We start from the raw sequence: 22,537 nt of genomic DNA, 5'->3' as shown, positions 1-22,537 counted from the left end.
TACTACTTTTCTTGTCCGCCAATCACCGCGTCACTAAACAAGGATAGAGACTCGGGTGAAAGCATCTATCCTCGTCCGAAGTTTGACCATTCTTTCTGCACAGAAAAGATACGGGACGCGCAGTCTATTTCTTATATGTCTATGGTTTCTTACGACGGTTTCAGCCGCTGGTTTTAGCTAGTGTCCTTGGAATACAGAGTCTGGCCATCTCGGTAATATCTTTTCATTGGTTTACCCTTAAAATGGCGGCACCAATCAAAGTGCAAGCGAGAGCGCACATACATTTAAAGAATGATAAAAGTAAAATATTGGAAAACGAAGTTTTCAACCGCAAAATGTGTGTCCGTTGTATATTAATATTATTAATTACAATATTTAAAACAATATTTATACAACTAATATATATAATATNTGTAATANTTTATTAACATAATTTACAAAGCTCACCTCACATATAAAATAAACTTTTGTTAGATCCAAATCTATTCCAATATTGTCGATCCATTTTTGTCTTTTTTCTACATTTCTTGGCAGACAATGCATTGAATATTATTTCTCCATGAATTTGAANATTGAGGCACACAACAATAAGCATTGTTTATTCTGTAATTAAAATTTATGATTACAATTGACATTATTTTCAGGTTAAGAAAAAAATAATGAATATATTTAAATCTCCTGACAAATTTTATATTTCAAGTTTTATATATTGTATATTAATCAACTCTTATTTATTAGTTACTTTCTCTTTACGTTGTAATATTACATTTCAATAATAAAACTTCACTTTTCTAGCACATTTTTATGTTACGTTTTACTTGGATCTTACTACATCCCCACTACATTAGCACCCCCACTACCTTTAGACGCCATTTTAAGGGAGATAGCCAGACTCTGTATTCCAGGGACACTAGTTTTAGCCGTATTTTCACAAAAGTGGAACTTAAAAGCCGTTCTCCACGAAACTCAAGTCGCAGGTCTCGTGGAACTGATCAATCACGTTGGTCGATTGGCTGATTTGACTCTGCAATTGGTCAATTCCACGAGATCTGATACTTGCGTTTAATGTAGAACGGCCTTTGAGTTTCACTTTTGTGGAAATACGGCTAAAACCAGGGGCTGAAACCGTCGTAAGAAACTACAATGGCATGGCCGCTCTCAGGCTTCTCTCTGAAGGTACCTTATTTTACATCACGTATACTATAGTTTTTGGTTACCAAGATAGGATTTTGGAACCATTTGTGGATATGCGACGCGAATAAACCTTTATAAGGTCTGTTTTACAATACAGTCAAAAACTGTAAGTCGTAAGAAATTGACCAATTACAATCGAATATTCTTCTGTGATTGATCTGTGATCGGACAATGGTTACGTTCAGAAAACTCAAAGGTTGAGAGATTGTCACTTGTGATAAGATTATTCTTCAAAACCTGATATAGTTCCAAAAGTATGATCCAATCATAAGTGATTATCTCTCAACCGTTGTGCAACTGTTGAGTTGTCTGAACGCACCATAGAGCTTATATAAAAAAATCTATTATAAGATTATACATAGGAAGAAATTAAACCACGTGTCAGTTACCGATAACATCCACACAAAACGAACTAAATTTAAGAAGTAAAAAGACTAACGGACAGTGCTGCTTTAAGAGCCGTCTACAATGGAGAGTTGTAGGCCGTAACAGTAAGAAAGTGACAAATCACAATCGATTATTCTCTTCTGTACTTTGTCTGTGATTGGTCAATTTCTTACTATTACGGCCTACAACTCTCCATTGTAGACGGCTCTTAAGGGTCGTCTACAATGGAGAGTTTTAGACTGTAACAGTAAGAAACTGACAAATCACAATCGATTATTCTTCTGTACTTTGTCTGTGATTGGTCAATTTCTTACTGTTACGGCCTACAACTCTCCATTGTAGACGGCTCTTAAAGCAGCACTGTCCGTTAGTCTTTTCACTTCTTAAATTTAGTTCGTTTTGTGTGGATGTTATCGGTATCTGACACGTGGTTTAATTTCTTCCTATGTGTAATCTTATAATAGATTTTTTTATATAAGCTGAATAATTGTTAAAATGCCACGTTCTTTGAAAGATTCTGATGATGATGAAGAGGTGAAAGCAGGTTTGTATAAAAATTATAAGAATCGATATTTTTTCTAATCAGCACGTCTGGCAATCGTTTGCTTCAGCATTGAACATCTTGGAGTCGACTCTGTATCACGCAGTGTAGTAAAAATTACAAAAGTGAGCGAATTTACTAAAATATCTGTGATTTTATTAGTTGACAACTAGTAAATTTTCTCACTTTTGTAATTTTCACTACTTTGCATAAATACACAATCGATTCCCTAGTTTTATGATTATCGTTACACTACTATATTTTTTATATTTCTGTAATTTTAAGACTTTATACATATAAATCTTAGTTAACCTTTGAGTTGCGGTAGCTACTATAGTGGCCAGCAACAAACTCGGAATCTTTGTGCATGTCGGTAGGTTCTATATATGCGCAAATTTTACGTTAAAATATTCAAACTTTCAAAAGAAAAGTGCCAGCTCTCTAAAGGTTAAATATGTATATAATGTAATTATCAAATTAAATTAAGTTTATATTATTTCTAATACAGGTCGTACACATACTCGGATGTTGGCTGCGCAATCTACAATTAACTCTCCATTACGTCGTAGCAGCAGAATAAGACAAACTATGGAATCTGCATCTATAGAAACATTGAAAAGGACACAGTATACTAGAAGGACATCTGTTTCTTCTGACATTAGTGAGACACGAGATGTTGAATTTGGAACATCTAAAAGAACTACAAGACGCAGTGTAGCTACAACTTTTAGTCCATCTACCAGAATTACTCGAACATTAAGGTATGAATAATATATCATTATGTGTAAAAACAATAACACATACATTATATATATTTACACGCGCGCGAGCNCACACACATATGTATACAAAATTATAAAAATATGTATGTATATAAAAGAAGATATGATTTTTTTACATGTGTTTGATGTAATTATTAGTAAACATCTTACTCGAGCTGGTTCTGAAACAAAATCACCATCAGTATCGCCACTTAGAACATGTAGAACAAGAGCTAGTTCTGTTGGTATGGAATCAGCATCTGTAAAACGTCAAAGTCAATCTGGACCAATTAAATTACATAAACAGACAACCATGTTACCATCACATACCTTACTTAGAGAAGATAGTGAAGACAATAAGTTGCTTTTATTGGATGATGTAATTGGTGAAATTGAAAAATATACAGAAGATAGTGAAGACAATAAGTTGCTTTTATTGGATGATGTAATTGGTGAAATTGAAAAATATACAGAAGATAGTGAAGACAATAAGTTTCTTATATTGGATGATGTAATTGTTGAAAGTGAAGAATATACAGGTATATTCTTAATGCTCTAGCAGGATTCTTCATACTTTAAAGTTAGCATTTATTATCCTAATACATATATTTTAAGTTTCTCTAGTTAATTTCCTATTATTATTTGGCAAGAGTGTGTATGACATATACTTCAAATCATATTCTTTCTATGCATACAGAATTAAAGCTAGAAAAACACTAAACAACTTAAGCAGTCAACCAATTACACACTAATATTCTCTCACATATAAGTTATTTTCTAGAGAATGCAGACATGTGATTGATTAATTTCTTTAATGTCCAAATTTTACTGCTTTTTGTGTGTGTCATAACTGTTGCAAATATATGATAATGTAATGACAGCACGAAGTAGATATTTAAGTTGTTGGGATCTGTCACTTTAAATGTATGCAAAATGAAAGTATGAGAAATTCTGCTATCTTCTCATGTTGTGTTTTCTATCATATTTTCGATTGGTACAAGTTGAATCACTCTGGGGCGATTAATAATATCATTTTGGCAAATGATCAATCATATTACTTAAGAGGCGTTTAGGCAGTGCGTTTACGCTAACGCTAGTTCAGTTATTTGAAATGCTATTATGGCGCTCATAGTACAAAGTTTTTTGAACAACTTTTATTGTATTGTAAGTGTAAAAAATATGGCGAACATAAATGAAAATAACTGTATTGACTTGGCATTACAACGGATTGCAATTGTGGAATCAACAAATATTGAATATAAGTAAATAAATAATACGTGTACTTGTTCAAGTTCAGTAGACAATAATTGCAGAAAATATTTGCACATAATGTTCAAAGAGCACAGTTTGGCGCTATAAACGCTATTAATATATCATGTCTTATCTTCGCTGCTTTCTTCAGGGAGCACACTATCTACGCTATTTCATCACTCTATCACTTATTAGATATAAAACAAAGATAGAATGACGCGATTTGTACCAATAGCGTGCTCCTTGAACGTTCTTTGAAGCTCTCATCTTGAGCATGATTTAATGCGAGTGATAACGTCGCAATGTAAAAACATTGACATCAGCACTAATCTGGCTGCTGTTCCGATATTCACTGCCAGTACTGAAAATCTATAGGACATGTTACGTGAAGTATAGATTTTTAGCACTGGCAGTGAATATCAAAATGCAGTCTCTGTTAACATTATAAAGCAGTTTTACAAACAATCGAAGTGTTTATCGTCAAAAGCACGCTGCCAAGACGCAGTATCAAAATGATGTCATTGATTACTCTAAAAGCAATTCAACCTGTACTGGTCAAAAACGCTATATGATTATTTATATATGTATCATTATTTACACACACACACACACACATTGTGTGTATGTTATAAATATACACATACAGTATAGTATAACAGTTACATGAATTTCCTTGTATATATATATTATAAATATATACATACAAGAGGTTTGTTCGCGTCGCATGCTTCTATTCGCTCCAACGCGCTTTTTTTCAATGAAACTTTAATGAAACTTCAAAACTTTTTTAATAAACTTTTTCAGTAAAAAAGTCGCACTCAATGCGTACTAATGCAGGCTACCGAATTCGTTGTTAGGGCGCGTTGGGGCGAGTAGTAGTTTAGATATCTCAGAAATTATGGCATCGATTTTCAAGTTTTGGATTAAAAATATGGTTCTAAAGGACAATTCAAATATGAATGGAAGTTGCTTTGCCTTTATCTCATGAGTAAAGCAAGAGTTAAAATGTTAAATAGAAATCCCTATCAAAAATTAATTTTTAGATTCTATGAAAGAAAACAACTTGGTTTTATCCGAAATATTTTTTTGTCAGATGGTTTTATGAAAAAATATGAAATAAAAAACGGTTTGAAGTTTCGAATTATAGCTTCTTGAAGCACTCGGGAATAACCACATAATAAAAAAAACACGACGCCTGCGCTTTCGTAACTCTAGAAATGTTATTAAATGTTAAGAATACTTAATTACTTTGGATAAATAAATATCTACCATGAATTTGTAAATATTTCTTCGTCTGAAGTAACGAAGTATTTCCAACATTTGATAGCATTTTAGAAATTATTAAAGGGCAGACGTTGTGTTGGTTTTTTATTTTATGTGGTTAATCTCAAGTGCTTCAAATAACTATAAGTCAAAATTTCAGATTTTCATTTGTTTCATAGAACCATCTGACAAAAAAATGTTCAGATAGAACTAAGTTATATTTCTACATAGAATCATAAATCAAAATGTAAATTTGTATAAGCAGAAGTTTCTATTAAAACTTTTAAAGTTATCCCTTGTTCCATCCACGCAGTTTGGAAACCATCTTCCATTCACATTTGAAAGAATTTTAGAATCAAACAATTCAAGATTTCAAAGAAAAGTGAGTAAAAATAATTTTTACCTTTCGTGTGCGGTAGTAAAATTTATGATTATTAATAAACAAATGTATTCTGGCTATTGAAGCAAAACACTGTTGTTGATGTGTGAATATTTAAATCAGTTTATTGAAACTTACTAGCATTAACGCTTTCGACCTTGTATTAGGTCCTTCTCAAATGCATTTCTACAATTAAATTAACATAAAATCAATTAATGAAATTTAAAAATTAATTAAAAATCGCAGAATAAATATAATATACAATAGTCACTTACAAATTACTTTGGTAATATACGTCGCACAGTGCTGATCGAGAAACCTGGCAATCCTCTCAGGATCATTATTTCTTCAATTAATAGTCCTTTACATAATCTTGCAATATTTTTACACAAAATAATTTCAAAAAATCTTCAACCTCCGTCGAGTTTTGTTTATAATAGCTTTCATCTTGCTAGTTTAATCTCTAATGTAACTTTTGCTGAAACTTTTGAGCTTATTTCACTCGACGTTGTATCTCTTTTCACTAACATTCCCATTGAACTTGTAATTAGTGGTTTGGAAAAGAGATGGCATTTAATAACACATAATACAAGTTTACCTAAAGAAGAATTTTTTCTAGCAGTCAATCTAGTGTTTAACTCTACTTTTTTTCTGTTTAATAATAAATATTACAAACAGACCTTTGGTGCTCTTATGGGCTCTCCTCTCTCTCCGATTCTGGCAGACATTGTCATGCAGAATCTTGAAACATCCATTTTTGATTCTCTCTCCTTCTGTCCACCTTTACATGTCAGATACGTTGATGATATAGCTCTCATGGTTCCTAAAGATCAATTTGATGCTGTTTTAAATCTTTACAATTCTTACCACTCACGACTTCAATTACCATAGAGGTTGGTGGGGATAGACTCAATTTTTTGGACATTACTATTATCAAAAATAATAATAGATTAATACACGACTGGTATCATAAGCCAACGTTTTCTGGTAGATACCTGAACTATTTTTCCAACCATCCTATTTGCCAAAAAAGAGACTCAGTCATCAGCCTCGTGGACAGAGCCTTCTTTTTATTACATCCTAAATTCCATTCTAAAAATTTTGACTATTTTTATTTATTAATCGACAACAATTATCCGATGGACTTCATATATGATATTTTTATCCTTAGACTGAAACAGAATTTCTATAAAAATAATGATATAAGAAGGTTTTTGTCTAACAATAACTCTAATGATATACAGCGTCACTGGTTTGTCATGCCTTACATTAATAAATTTTCGGAAAAATTTTTAAAAATATTTCCAAAAGACTCACATACGCGTTTAGCTTTTTATAACATTGACAAACTGGCTAAATTCATCAACGTTCTTAAGGATCCTTTACCTCTTCTCTCACGTCCTTCTGTTGTATATAAGATCAAGTGCCGTGAATGTGAAGCCTCGTATGTAGGACAAACTGGCAGAATGTTACAGGCCAGAATTAAAGAACATAAAAACCACATTAATAGAAATTCCACTCAAAAATCTGAAATAACTGACCACAGATTACAATATTCACATGATTTTGAATGGGATAAGGTAGAAATATTGGATTATGAGAGATCTTACAACAAACGGTTGATATCAGAAACGCTACATATAAGAAGTCAAATCCGCGGGCTTAATTTACAGAGCGATACGGAAAATTTAGACAATTCATATTTACCGTTTGTCGATAAGACATCATAAAGTGTTATGTTATTTGTAGATTTGACTTCTATCTTTATACACACGTTTGTTTCTCAGTCGCGTTTTCTCTTTTGTAAAGTGTTGGTCGGGTCGGCTTGTGCGACATGGACATTCTCGATCAGCACTGTGCGACGTATATTACCAAAGTAATTTGTAAGTGACTATTATATATATTTATTCTGCGATTTTTAATTAATTTTTAAATTTCATTAATTGATTTTATGTTAATTTAATTGTAGAAATGCATTTGAGAAGGACCTAATACAAGGTCGAAAGCGTTAATGCTACTAAGTTTCAATAAACTGATTTAAATATTCACACATCAACAACAGTGTTTTGCTTCAATAGCCAGAATACATTTGTTTATTAAAAATTCTTGAAGCTACATACACTTATCTTTACATATTTATGATTATTGTTGTTGGGATTCTACAGAATGCAAAAAATCTATTTTTAATATGGAACTTGAGTATTCTCTTCTTGTTATTTTATATATCTATTTTTAAGTATGGGAACTTGGTGAGACATAAAGATGGAATATTGAGATATCAATTATTCGCAAATATTGTAGTATTATGATATCTGGCATCTATCTACGCTTCAACCAATCTTTGCAAAATATGGGACAAAAATATTTTTGGATTAAGGGCTTATTCACATTCAGCAACATCAGCTCATTCTTGGGGAGAAGGGAGGACTTGAAACAGTGCAGAGCACTGTCGATGAATGTCAATAAGGACCTGCCTTTGGTCCAAAAGTAATTTTTAATCGTGATACTACAATGATATTTGCAAATTATTGATATCTCAATATTCCATCTTTATTGCCACGTTTCACCAAGTTCTCAGATTTAAAGATAAGTTTTTCACATTCTATAGAACCCCAAACACAATATCAACATGAATTTTACTACCCGTAAAAAAGTGCAAAAAATCGACCTTTATTATTCACACTTTTAAAAATATAGTTTCCGAAATATCGAGCTGGAAACAGTTATATAAACTACTCTCTCTCTCTCTCCTCTCTCCCCCTCTCTCTCTCTCCTCTTCCTCCCTCTCCCTTTCCCTCTCCCTCTCTCTTTCTCTCTCTTTCTCTCTCTTTCTTTTTCTCTCTTTCTCTCCCCTTTCCCTCTCCCTCTTCCCTTTTCTTTCTCTGTGTGCGTGCGTGTGTGTGTATGCACGCGCGCATGCGTTTGTATAGTATTTTATAGTAACAATAATATCAGTAAAAGTTATAACATTTGGTTTTATCAAATGTTTAGGAAACTCGAGTTCTTCACTGGATAAGACATTACATATTGGTGAAAAAGATAAGAAGAAAAGTCTAAGTAAGTAAAGTTTGGAAAATTTTGTATTATATGTAAACTTTTCGGTAAATATACCGATAAGGGAAGCAACTTGTGACAACCCTGATTTTGACAAATATTATCAAGGTGGCTCTGAGTGACCTTCAAACGGTTTTAAGTAATGCTCGGTGTTCATTAAAAAGTTATTAACAAAAAATGATACCAGTAAATTTGCATATTAGGAGAAACTTCACCGTTTTCAATGACCTTGACATACTTATGTTGTCGAGAACATGTTTCCGAGTAACAATCGAAAGGTTTTGCCTTCGCTCGTTCTTCGTTAAAAAGTTATGGATGAAAAAAGTTTCAGTAATGAATCATCGTTCTCGATTCACCGGATATAGTTCATACATAATATATGATATTTTAGAATATAATAATGTATTTTATATATAAATGTTTAGTATAAAATAAAGAAAAATTAACACGTTGAGTGTCGTAGGGACCACTGATCACCGGCGCTCGACTTGCCAAGTGTGCCGTGGGCGTCATCGGTGATCGGCAATGCCACAAGTAATAAAAATACATAATTTAAGTAAATCACAATACTTTAAAAATTTTCAATTATATCATCGGTATTAGAAAGATGAAAAGAAACTAATGCATCCGATACCAAAATAGTTTTATTTATATCGTGTTCATCAAGTTATACTCTTTAAATAAAATTATACGTGCATGTTGTGATGTGTCGTATTAAAACACGGCAAACAGAGAAAAGGCGAATTGCTACAATCTTCACAGTATGTGAAAACTTTTTTTTGTCTGATTTTTCGCTTTTGTTCTATCTAAGTTTTTGCGTTTTTTTTTTTCATCTTTTACAAAATCGGCAGGCGGTTCTGACTTGTTCCGGCATTTCTTTTATTTTGTGACGAATTTTTAGTGGACTCAAATTTGAAGAAACAAAACTGTCAAGGTTGCTATTTCGACATTTTGTTAAGTGCATCAAAGAATGAGCGAAATAAGAAACAATTGTGACAATGACTTTCGTAAACAATAAGTAATATTGCGTCAGATCGCACTACAGCGCTGCAGGGGTCACCGGCAGTGTTCTCAGTTTTCTCTCTACAGCATGCTGCAACGGTAGAAGAGATGCAACAAATTCTCATGCAGTTAGAACTCGCTGCTGTGTGTTGTGCGCATTCAAAACCTCCACCGCTTTAGCATGCTGTAAGAGAGCCAAAACTGAGAACACTGGTCACCGGTGACCTCCAGTAAACTAAATGCATAAAATATTATAATGAAGGTCAATTTATCTATTGTAGATAATATTTTATAAAAATATGCATTGCATAAGAAAAAAAATTCATCCCGGCGCCGTGAGGAAGTCACGCAAAATTGGCGTAGCACTCAACGTGTTAACTATGAAAATTACGATAAGCTTGGAAAGTATAGAGGAATGTACTATGTCGTGCTGTGTCAGAAGAAGTATTTCTCGGAAATTTCTCCTCCGGCCATGGGCGTCTGCAAGATTTTTTTCAGGGGGGCGGAGCAATTTTTTCGTTCCAAGAATTATAAATTTTACAGAAAAGTTTCACTGTACAGAGAGTTTTCACGAATAGATGTATGATTTAATTTGTTAACCAGGGATTTCAAACTTCTTTCAAGATAAAAAACACAATTTGTCAAAAAACTTGCCTCTTCAGGGGGGCAAATGCTGAGTTTGCCCCCCCTTCGGACGCCCACGCCTCCGGCTGCTCCTACCGCGCGCCGTTCTCCTTCGGTTTCCTTTGGGCCAGCGGCCCGAGATTGCATTTCTCTACATGCTTATGTGGGAGAGCACATAAAAAAAAATATAAAACTTGGGAATATGGAAAGTATCAATGCTGAAAGTACTGCTTGGAAAGTGTATGCCTAACAGAAACAGTGGCTGCGTTCGGGGAGTACACTATCAGTGCTATTGCGTCATTCTATCTTTGTTTTACATCTAATGAGCAATAAAGATAGAATGATGCAACAGCGCTAATTAGCGCGCTCTCCGAACGCAGCCAGTATGTTTTATCCCCTCCCTGCCCTTACAGGAAGTAAAACCGTAGTTCAGTTATGAAACTTTTTTCGTCGATAACTTTTTAACAAACAATGAGCATTGCTTAAAACCTTTTGAAAGTCACTCAGGGCCATAATCTTGATAACATGTCAAAATCAAAGTCATCAGAAGCTGCTCCCTTCATTGTATAAATTTTCTATTATATTACATATATAAATATATATAATTAATCTTTGTTATAATTATTTGAACCTAAAAAAGATTATAACGTACATATATTTTATTTGCAACAGATACAAAACAATATAACTCTGAAGAATGTTTATTGCATGATGTTACTATAACTGAAGATATTCCAAACAAATCTCCAAATGCTCTAAAGAAAGACAAAAACGATAAACTAGACATTAAAATAAGTAATTTGTCAGAAGTTCAGATATCACTGATTGATATACGTAAAAACGAAAAAGAGCTTGGAGTTAAGATAGAAAATATTTTGAACACTTCTATTGAAGAAGAAAAGAGAAGTCTTGGTAATAAAGAAAACCAAACGCTGAATATTACTAGCTCTACATCAATAGAGAAGAATGTGCAACCTATTAACACCATGCCATTATTAAATACTGATTCTTTAACTTCAACTGTAAATATAAATAAAACATTAAATGAAAAGGAAAACAAACCTACCTTAATACTAAATGAGGTAAGCTTGGATAAACAGCTTGATTCGAGATCATCAATAGAAGCTTCCGTAAAACATAACGCTTTATTACAAGATATTGATAGCAATGTGGAAAAAATGAATATTTCTATAAATTCTTTAACTTTAAATCTAACTGATAACAAAAATAATTTGGATACATCTTTAAGAAGTGATGCAAGTGAGAAACGGAGTTCACATCATGATGTGGATAGTAAATCATCTGTAGATAATACAAATAAATTAATTTTGATAGAAAATGACACTATAGAATTAAGTGATAAATCCATTATTGCAAAAGAAACGTCCATTGAGAATAAAAGTGAACCTTTTGAAGATATAATAGAAGAAGCTTTCAATAAATCGGATGAAAATAAAGATTCAAAAAAATCTATTGTGACTGAAATAAATGAAATGTCAAATTCATCTATCAACCAAATACCGGATAAGTGGGATAGCACAGAAAGTTTAATTTTTATTCAAACTTTAGATAACAACACCAAAATATTAGAACAAAGAAGTCCATGTTCAAGTACAAACGAGGTTTCATCAATCGTAGACCGACCTATTGCTAATCACTCAAGACAGTTATCAAATGATGCAGAAAACTTGCCATCAAATGATAAAAGTTCTGACGACGACCAATCTATAATACAGTCAAGTATATCCCGAGATGATGTAACTAATAATTCTCCCAAAGAGAAACAGAAAACTCTATTTGAACAAACGGACTGTGTTTATGTTGTTCCGGAGATAATAAATTCTTCGTTTAAAAACTTGAATGCAGATAATACGATACAAGACACTCAATCTCCTGATATTCTAAAACTTTCCGAAAAGTCTGTAACAAAAATTGCTGAAGACAATTCGGATCTCGATATTGGTATTGAATTATTTCAAGATGTTCCTACTGAAAAATGGGGAAAACAAAAGATTGAAAAAAACGATAAAGTTGAACCCAGTTCTCAGGTAACAGAAAAACTAGAAACTAGAAACTCAGAAAGACTAGAAACTCAGAATTGTGATCTTGTTTTAGTAGACAAGCAAGCATGGTATGAAGCTAAAAACATGGAAGAGACAAAAGAGCAAAACTTATTGGAATATGATTCCGATACTATATTATCAAAAAATCAATTAGAAACTGCAAAAACAAGTTTTAGTGATGCTAAAAGATTGAGCATTTTAAATCAAAAAACGGATCTCGATAATGAAAAAACCAAAACAGTTAAATTGAATAAAAAGAAAAAATTATTGATTAAAAGAAGATCAGCATCTCAGAAATATAAGAATTCCTCAAGTGAATGTGAAGAAGAGGAAGATAGTTTGAGTATTGCTAATAAATCTTCAGAACAGCTAGAGACAGCGGCATTAAATCAATGTAACACTTCAAAATTATTCAAATCAGAACGAGCAAACATAACAGAACAAATTTTTCAAGTGCATGATATATCTAATAAAGAAATAGAAGATAATACAGATAGATCGCAAAGAAGCCTATCAGCGAGTGAGAAAAATACACTTTTGCAAAAATCAACGGAAAAGAGAGAGTCCTTGAATAAGTCTATGAAAGACACACCTTCAAAACAGAGTAATATACAAGATCTGTATATAAATCAATCTCAAATACATACTTCAGAAGAAGACTTCGATAATGCAGATGCACATATAAAGAAAAAAGCGAAGAAAAAACGGTCTTTGAATAAATCAAATAACATAGATAATAATATTAGAACTGCATGTAATAATATAGTAACTGAGAAAGGAAACATCTCACTGAGCAAAGATAACATTGAAGAAGACACAATTGTACTTACACACTGTTTGATAAATAAGAAATCAAAAGCACTGGATATCAACAAAATATTACCAGATTTGAATGATGAAATCAGTAATAATGTAAACATAATACGTACTATAGATTTAGGATTTAAAAATAAATCTACATTGACAGTGGCAAAATTACCTTCTGATACTGACTTCTCGGATAACAATGAGAGTGCTATACCACAGTTTCTTTGTGCACAAAGTAGCGAAGATAATAACAAAGATGATAAGGTAGATGACAGTATAGATCCAGATATTAAGAAAGAATACAACTTGTTTGGAATGAAACAAAAATTTTCTGATGATGATGCACTTGCTGATGAATGTAGAGATTCGGAAGTAGAATTCTCAAATCCTGATGACCATGGTTCAGATCTTATAGATTTTATAGTTGATGATGATGATGAGAATATACAAAATGAGAAAAATGAAGAAAATAAAGATGTAGAAGATATAGAAGATAATAAAGACATCGAGAGTGAAGAACAATATATGATAAAAGATAATGAATTTGAGAAGAAAGAAGCAAACTATGATCAACAAACATGCAAAATTATAGAACACTGTATGGAAAGTAACAATGAAGAAGATGTGAATGAAGAGAATGATAAAGAAGATGCATATAAGATGAACTCGGTAAAAATAAAAATTACTGATGTTACTAAAGGACTTAAGATCAATAAAAATAAGAAGAGTAAGAAATCACCTAAGACTATTTCGTCTAGTAGTGAATCAAAAACAAAACGATATGTCGAAGCGACAAAATCACCTGTGAACAAAACTGAAGAAAATATTTTATTGGATGTATCAACTCTGACTTCGTCGTTCGAACAAAAAAAAGAATTAAATCCACAATGTTCTTTAAAAAGGAAAGCAGAACAAACTTTGACTAAACAAATCAACACGTCTGCAATAGAATCCAAAAAGATTATCAGACCATCTGTTGCGATATTAGGATGTAGTACACCAAAACTCAATTTACAAAATAAAAAATCTCAAACTGTAGTTTCAGAATTACAATCTGATAACTCTAGTAACGTAGAAATAAAAAAACGTGTAACATTTCAAGATATAGAAACAAACAATCAAACTACGAAAAAGAATTTGAAGAAAAACATTAAATTAGATAAAATAGATAAATTAATACAAAATACTTTATCTAACAAGAAGAAATCAATGAAGATCTCTGAAAGAGATATTAATTTGGACAAATTAAATTATACGAATGGTAAGAAACAAATATTAAATGCCAATTCTGCTAATAATGCTATACAAGAAAGTAGTCAACAAAAAAAAAAAAAGCGAAAAAGACAAGAAAAAGAAATGTGGGATGAAGATGCCACTGATGAGCTTGTGTTACAAGAAATGAAAGAATTAAATATTCCTAAAAAGAAAAGATATGTTAAAGTTGATTCAATGCAAACTAGAGATTTGAAAGTAAAATCTGAGAATCTAGAGCCTAATACAGTACAATTACAAAATGCTGAATTAAAATCTACTTCCTTTAAAATGCAGAATAAAGAAGATTTTTCTACAAATAATTACAAAGTTTTGAAGAAAAAAAGTAAACAAGAGATAGAAAATAAAAAAATTTTATCACAAAAATTATCAAAAAAGAAAAAAAAAGAAGATAATACTTTGCCATTACAATCTGAAGCTATGGAGAAATCCGTTATTTTAAAGTCTGACAAACGTGCTAAATCAAAACTAACCCACTTTACTGAGACACAGAATGAAGAAACAATTTCATCAACAAATAATTACATGACTACGAAAAAGAAAGAGCGAAAGACAGGGAACAAAAAAGAAACTTGGTTAGAAAAACCATTAAAGAAAAAGAAAGCAAAACAAATACTGCCATTAGAAATTGGAACTCCAACATTAAAAGAGCAAGAAACAGACAAGGGAACTTCGGCAGAAAAATTATTAAAGGAGAAAAAAAAAGCAAGAAAAATTCTTTTATTAGAAACTGAAAGTGCGACATTCAAATCCGATCTTCAATCAAATAAACTACGATCACAAAATTATGTACCAGATCTTGTTGGTTTTTTTAAATTATCAGATGAAAAGAAAGATTTATCTATAGTAAATTATAAGGATATGCATAAGAAATTTAAACAAAAAAAATTAAAAGAAAATAAAGAATATTGTCTAGACAAATTGTCAGAAAAAAAGAAAGAAGTAGAAAGGACTGCGGAATCGAAACCTGAAATTTCAAAATTAAAATCTGATAAAAAAGTAAAATCTGGCAAACTACAATTACATAATATTATGTTACACAGTAATAGATCAAAATCTAGTTTTGAAGCACAAGATAAAGCTTTAAAAGATATACATACTACAAATTGCATTACAGCTAATGAAGAATTGAAGAAGATAAAAAAAAGAAAATTACAAGATATTGAAACTAATAAAGATCAAGATAAAAACGAGATACCTGTCAAAAAAAAGAAAAAAGAAGGAAAGATAAAAGAAAAGAGTGGCCTGTCATCATCGACAGAAACTCTGAAACGACTTCCAGATAGTGTGATTGTGAATCTTGCAGAAGTGCCAAAAAAAAAGAGACAAAAAATTTCACGAGACGAAGAACAAGTAACACCGGAAAATACAGAGAAGTTGATGACAAATGAGAATTCCATTCCTTCAAACTTCTGTAATAATCACATTTCTCGAATCAATGTAGTAAGCTTAAAGAAAATTAAGAAACAATCGTCAACTGGAATCGCAACAGTAGTTTCAGCCAAACGACATATCTCTAAGAATCGGGAACCTATTTCAGCTTATATATCATATCTTCAAAAACAGCGCGCAGCATCTAAAAACAAATTCAGTACTAATGCATTTTAAAAATATATTATTCTTTAATTATATAAATATATTAGTATTCTTTATTCTAATATTTGTGATTAAAATAATATTAAGAGCACATTGATTAAAGCAACTTTTTTCTGTGTATTAATAGTAAAATGCTTTGCTTCAAATTTATCTCACAAATTGCATTATTAAATTACATAATTTTCAGAAATAAAGTACATTTTTCATTTTTAAAATTTTATGTAGAGATTCATTAAGTTCTTTTTTACTTGAAACACACCACAGATAACTTGCTATTGAATAATTTTTGTAAGTTATCACTTGCAAATTTTTATGTATGTTTCAAAACCTAGTATGTAATTTTACAATATTATCAAAAAATAAATATAAAAAGTAAACTCATAAATATTTAATTTTTGAATACAACATAGGCTGTATTCCAATATTTACTGTCAGTAGTAAACATCTATTCATGTCATAGGCCCTATAAGCATAATAAACAAAATATTAGAAGTAGGAATAAGTATTAAATAAGAAATTTGAATTATTTCTTTACAAAACATGAAAATAAAATAAATTAATACATCATAAGTTAAAAAATAAAAATTTGGAATAAGTAATTATTTTGGTTTTTTGTTTGATGTAACATTATTTCAAATTCCTTTTGAAATTCGCTGATATGTTATAACAAACTTTTCAATAAAAAAAGTCGCACTCGGTCACTCAGTGCTCACTAGTGCAGGCTACCGAATTCATTGTAAATTTCCATAATGGCAGTAAATATTAGAACGCAGCCTCTATTGATTAGGGCCTGAGCACAATAGAGAAAATATTAGAAATAAGAATTAGAAATAAAAGTTAAGCCCCTTGCACAATGGACGGAATAGCGATAGCGATAGAAATAACAAAAGTTTTAAAGAGTTTATATTTAAAAATAAAGGTAGGAACAGCGGAATCTAACATACAAAACTACACATGTATCAATGCAGATCAGAAAATCGGAATAAGCAATAGCGATAAAATTTCCGACAAGTTGGAATTCTGTGTTAAAAACTGTGTTATTTCTATCGCTATCGCTATTCCTTCCATTGTGCAAGGGGCTTAAAACTGATGTTATTTCTATCGCTATCGCTATTCCGTCCATTGTGCAAGGGGCTTTATTCCTACCCAGCAAACATTTTGGTTACAAAACCATATCCATCTGTGTCCTCAGTAGGATATGGGTTGGTAACCTGTCTGTCAACATGTGAAATGTCAAAATCATATATGTAATACTTCTATATTGCTAGTACGGTGCCGACCTGAAGTCCAAATGTTACGGTGTAGACAATATAGTAGCCTCTCTCTCTAGCTGCTTTGTGCGCATGCGGTGAACATTCAAGCACGTTTGGGCATTTCTCTTTCTCGCGTTCTTTCCAATGCTTTGTCTCGCTCGCACTCGCTTAGTAGACGCGCCTGCGCATAATGACGCTCGACTATCTATGCTCATATTTGGACTTCGTGCGTCTCTCTTTCTCGGGCCTCGTGCCTCTCATTGCGAAGATACGCGACTAGCAATATAGAAGCAGAGAGAAATCTGAGAGCGGCCATCCTATTGTAATTTTTTACGACGGTTTCAGACGCTGGTTTTAGCCGTATTTCCACAAAAGTGGAACTCAAAGGCCGTTTTACATTAAACGCAAGTATCTGATCTCGTGGAATTGACCAATTGCAGAGTCAAATCAGCTAATCGACCAACGTGATTGATCAGTTCCACGAGACCTGCTACTTGAGTTTCATGGAGAACGGCCTTTGAGTTCCACTTTTGTGGAAATACGGCTAAAACCAGCGGTTGAAACCGTCGTAAGAAACTACAATGGCATGGCCGCTCTCAGGTTTCTTTCTGGTTTAACTATAGGATTTTAATGCTTCTGTTCATACGAAATTGCCGGATGCGTATAAACAGAAGTATTGAAATCCTATAGTTAAACTCTACCGGTTCCGGCATAAGTTAACAGTGGTCTAGTTTCCACCGAAACATTAATTCACACCTAATGCGACGTAGAATCAAATTTAATGTCGATGGAAATTTGTCAAATTGCGCTGATTTCGCTTCCGCTTCGATCTATAAGTACTCTACTTCCAATGGAAACGGAACACTAAATTTAATCCTTACGTGAGTAAAACCGAATTGAGGGTTTCGGTGGAAACTATACCAGTTATTGCCCGCATAAACCAGGCCTAATTTTGTGTATGATGGCCTTTAGGCCTGTTTTACAATACAGTTGTAAGCTGTAAGTTGTAAGAAATTGACCAATCACAGATAAATCACAGAAGAATAATCGATTGTGATTGGTCAATTTCTTACGACTTACGGCTTACGACTGTATTGTAGAACAGGCCTTAAGAGCCGTCTACAATGGAGAGTTGTAGGCCGTAATAGTAAGAAATTGACCAATCACAGACAAAGTACAGAAGAGAATAATCGATTGTGATTTGTCAATTTCTTACTNTTACGGCCTACAACTCTCCATTGTAGACGGCTCTTTACATGTGAAAAAATTTTAGCCGTAACCGTAAAATCGTAAGCAATTTAACCAATTACAGACCAGTATTGTCTTACATTAGTTGGAATGCTGGCCAGCGATTGGTCGATTTGCTTACGACCTTGCGACTACGTCTAAATTTTTGCTACGTGCAATGGCCTTGAACAAAATGGAACGTATTCTGCAAAGGTGGAACTATAATTGAAAACAAGGCTTACTCTTATCTGTCCAATTATGACGCACGAAACGTGACCGGCCCAGTGGTCTCGCGGCCTAAGTGCAGGGGCTGCGAATCCGGAGGTCCCGAGTTCGAATTCGCTCACCACCTAAGGATTTTTTTCCGGGCCGGTCCCTTTCAACTGGGTTTTCGGTTGATTGGCGAACTGAATCGGGCCTCCAAGAATTAATTCGGGTGTAATCCCGGATTAATTCTTCTCCCACAAGACGATCATAGTCACAATATCTCGAGCACGAGCCCGACACAGGCAGGGCGGCACGCCCTCTGTGAAAGACGGCCGTGTATCGCGTGGTAGTAGGAACGAAACTGCACAATTTAGATTTCGTATAAAAAACTACCTGTGGAAGCAGTACCCTATACATACTCTTCCACCAAGATTTCGACAGTAAAAACCTATGAGATTAAGCCTAAGAAAAACACTTGATTCGTAATTAAATATAAGCCTAATAGGATACACTCCTCTGGCATTTCTATACCCCTAATTAAAAAAAAAAAAATAATAACGCACAAAACTGTATTGTAGAACAGGCTTTCAGTTATTACTGGCAGTATAGATTTTCAGTCTGCCAGTAATAATCGAACAAGGTTACTAAAGGTTACGATCTGTAAATATTTATATCGGTAGTGTGACCAGTGTGACCGATAATACGAAATACAGTTATTCGCATCGCAATAATTTCATACATCTTTCCGAAAAGATTACTACATTAGCTATAAAAGAGCAGAATGATGAACTATTACCCTCGATTTCGACTTCTAGTTCACCTAATTCAATTACTGCTAATGTGTGTAAAGAAGTCAAAGTTCAAAAAACAGTAAAAGAATCATTTCTGAATATATGTGCTTATAAAGAAGGAGAAGAAAAGAGTCGTAAACTATTAAATGTATAAAGATAAAATGTATAAAGGTACATAAATATAAATAACATGTGTGATGTAATTTACATCTGACATTAATTTTTTATAACTTCAAGCTAATTAGAACAAAGGCAACAAATGAAACATGTAACGAACAATTATATAGACGCATATGTGTAAGGTATATTTTTAAAATTATCTTAATAAACCTGAAACTTCTTTGTTACCAAAACTTAACGTAAAAAGCTAAGAGAGATCGTGATAACGTTACACAGCCTTCTCACTTTATTAATAGTTATTAATACTTTCACTTTGGATCAGTTTGTTTCTCATGACACTACAGTTGTTGAAAACAGAACACATAAATTGCACATAATCAAAAAATAAAAACAAAGTCCAAGATTATTTTTAGCTCTATGAAATGAATTGTCCTTAGAACAGAGAAGTACTAAACATATGTAGAATACAAGCAAATATGAAAGAATAATGCAGAACAATGTCATAAAGGCGCTAATTTGTGTAAAGTACACAATTGTGTAAAGTTGATTTTAGAGATCAACTTAACACAAGCATGTGTATAAGTTTTAAAATTTTACATTAATTAAAACTTAAAATTTTAATACATAGCCTTTTTATCTTGAAGTTATTCATGCTTACATTTGAAAGCATTAATAACTTGAAGCACTAAAAAAATTCAAACAAAAAACCACAGCTTTACACAAGAAATCACATTTAAAATCAAGATTTTAAGAACGTTGCATTGAGATGTTAAACCCACTGAACTCTATATACACTGGAATGCGCATCGAAGAAAATTNATGGCACAAATTGATCAGCGCCATTTTTGTTTGGCCTGGTATTTGAGCAAATCAGAAGCGCGGTCCCGCTACAATGTGAATGACGGAGATGAAAAAGTAACAAAATAGAAAAAGTTTCTTCAGGAGTTTGTAGTAAGAAAATTACGTAAAATTAATAAACAAATTAATAAACAAATATGTATAAAAGGACTTTTGCTCGTTAATACAATATAAGTATAAATTTGCCCATTAATACAATGTAAAAATCTACCGTTTTTAAAATAGTAAAAAAGGCACAAAGTACACGCGCGCTAGTTACAAAATATCGTTGTATCTTCAAACAAAATGGTTTTATTTTAATTATTAAAAAATGCAAATTATAAAAAATTCAATCATTGCAAAAATTCATTCAATACAATTTCAATTATAAATACAATTCAATACAATTCAATATAATTTCATTTCAATTATAAAAAAATGCAATAAATATAAATAGTCAAAAAATATTTGGAAATGGGCCGATATGAAGTCAAATACAGGATGTTGGTGTATAAACAAACTTCTTTATTTATATATGTAATAAAATATAAATAGTGTGATAATTTATAAATGTAAATAGTGTGTTTTATTAAACAGTTTATACATTTAAGAAAATAGCAAGTCGCGATAGTTCCTTCCGTTTTCCAAGGTTTGTATTTGCTTCCGAAACTTTTTTTCCGCAATGATACATTTTAATCTTTATATAGCACAAAGATATTGTCTTTATTAGACTATGTAAATGATTTTCCTCTTCCGACGTATCAAACATATGATTGCGAAGTTCTAAAAACAAATTTGCAAACTCGGTTTACAAGAATTCATTTTCAGATTAGCTCCCAAACGTTCAGCCATATTTAAATGAACAGCAGAACCATCAAAAGGTAAGGAAAGAATTTGCACACCAACTTTACGCATACGTCGAATGCAGTCTTTAGTTAATATTGTTAGTTGATCCACATTCATACCATCATGCAAAAAATAGCCGAGAGGAACCTTCCAAGATGCATCGAGAGCTACAGCCATAAAAACAAGTGCTTGAGTGGCAGCGTGACATTCTTCTGTATCGTTGTTACGCACGGTACACAAGCCATGAAACTTACTGCCATCCCATTCAACTTGTTTTTTGATATGCATATCGTCAAGCATCAAGGAGCAGTATAAACTTTTTCCGATTGATGAACATTCATCTACTTTCATTTTAAGAGCCGAAAAAGATTCATCAGTAAAACCAGGATCGCCTCTAACTTCATTATACCAACTACGCAAAGTACTTGGATGAGGTAAACTAAGGCCAAATTCTTCACGGACAAAAGCATATGCTCGAGGAGAATAAAAGTGTAACGTTAAAGCAAAAGCACGCAAAGTAGAAGAATATTTTCTGGTGACTCTCTTCCCACCAGCCACATGCATTTGTACACACCTTTCATAGAGTTGTAGGGGAGATCCACCAAATACTTGTTCAAGATGGTCAACGACTTCCGGTTTAGCAATCATCTTTTCCTTCATAATCTTCAACAAAGATTTTAACTGCGACACTTTTATCATCGCTCGTCGATACTTCTTCATTGTGGAACAAGCTATTTTTCCGATCATAATTTTCTGAGAGCGCGTAAAGTCTAATTTTCGTCGCAAGCATCGTGGACTGCTTATATAACAGTGATCATGGCGTGCATTTCGTGTTGTAGTGGTTGGCGTAGATGATCTTTGCAGTAATTCTTCCTGACGAGATGAAGAAATATTACGTCCCAGCAAACACAGATATATAACTGCAACATTACTGCAATAAAACAGAATGTAACATGTAATATAACATGTTCGTTGCATGCAACATCTATGTTAGTTGTTTTTTCCCACTCATTGGGTATTGCAGGTATATAACAGAAATGTAACATGTAACTAAAATGGTAT

General features: G+C 32.6%; 1 protein-coding gene across 3 annotated transcripts; it reads left to right on the top strand.

Moving 5' to 3' along the window:
- The first annotated feature begins 1,951 nt into the window (after positions 1 to 1,951).
- On the top strand, positions 1,952 to 16,480 carry LOC109862135 (uncharacterized protein PFB0765w-like). Of its 3 annotated transcripts, XM_020442077.1 has the most exons (6): positions 1,952 to 2,125; positions 2,631 to 2,883; positions 3,043 to 3,227; positions 3,360 to 3,422; positions 8,768 to 8,833; positions 11,129 to 16,480. In XM_020442077.1, exons 1-6 carry the CDS (start codon positions 2,077 to 2,079, stop codon positions 16,204 to 16,206), a joined length of 5,694 nt encoding a protein of 1,897 aa, XP_020297666.1. In that variant the 5' UTR covers positions 1,952 to 2,076; the 3' UTR covers positions 16,207 to 16,480. The 3 variants fall into 3 exon arrangements, with proteins under 3 accessions (XP_020297666.1, XP_020297663.1, XP_020297664.1); XM_020442074.1 differs by having other exon boundaries at positions 1,953 to 2,125; positions 3,043 to 3,422; XM_020442075.1 differs by lacking the exon at positions 1,952 to 2,125 and adding an exon at positions 2,416 to 2,495 and having other exon boundaries at positions 3,043 to 3,422.
- Positions 16,481 to 22,537: the final 6,057 nt, after the last annotated feature.

This window comes from Pseudomyrmex gracilis, unplaced genomic scaffold (assembly GCF_002006095.1).
Source record: "Pseudomyrmex gracilis isolate BER0280 unplaced genomic scaffold, ASM200609v1 scaffold_1412, whole genome shotgun sequence".
In the NCBI taxonomy this organism is placed as follows: domain Eukaryota; kingdom Metazoa; phylum Arthropoda; class Insecta; order Hymenoptera; family Formicidae; genus Pseudomyrmex; species Pseudomyrmex gracilis.
The sequence above is the reverse complement of the archived record's forward strand: the minus strand, read 5'-3'. Positions and strand labels throughout refer to the sequence as shown.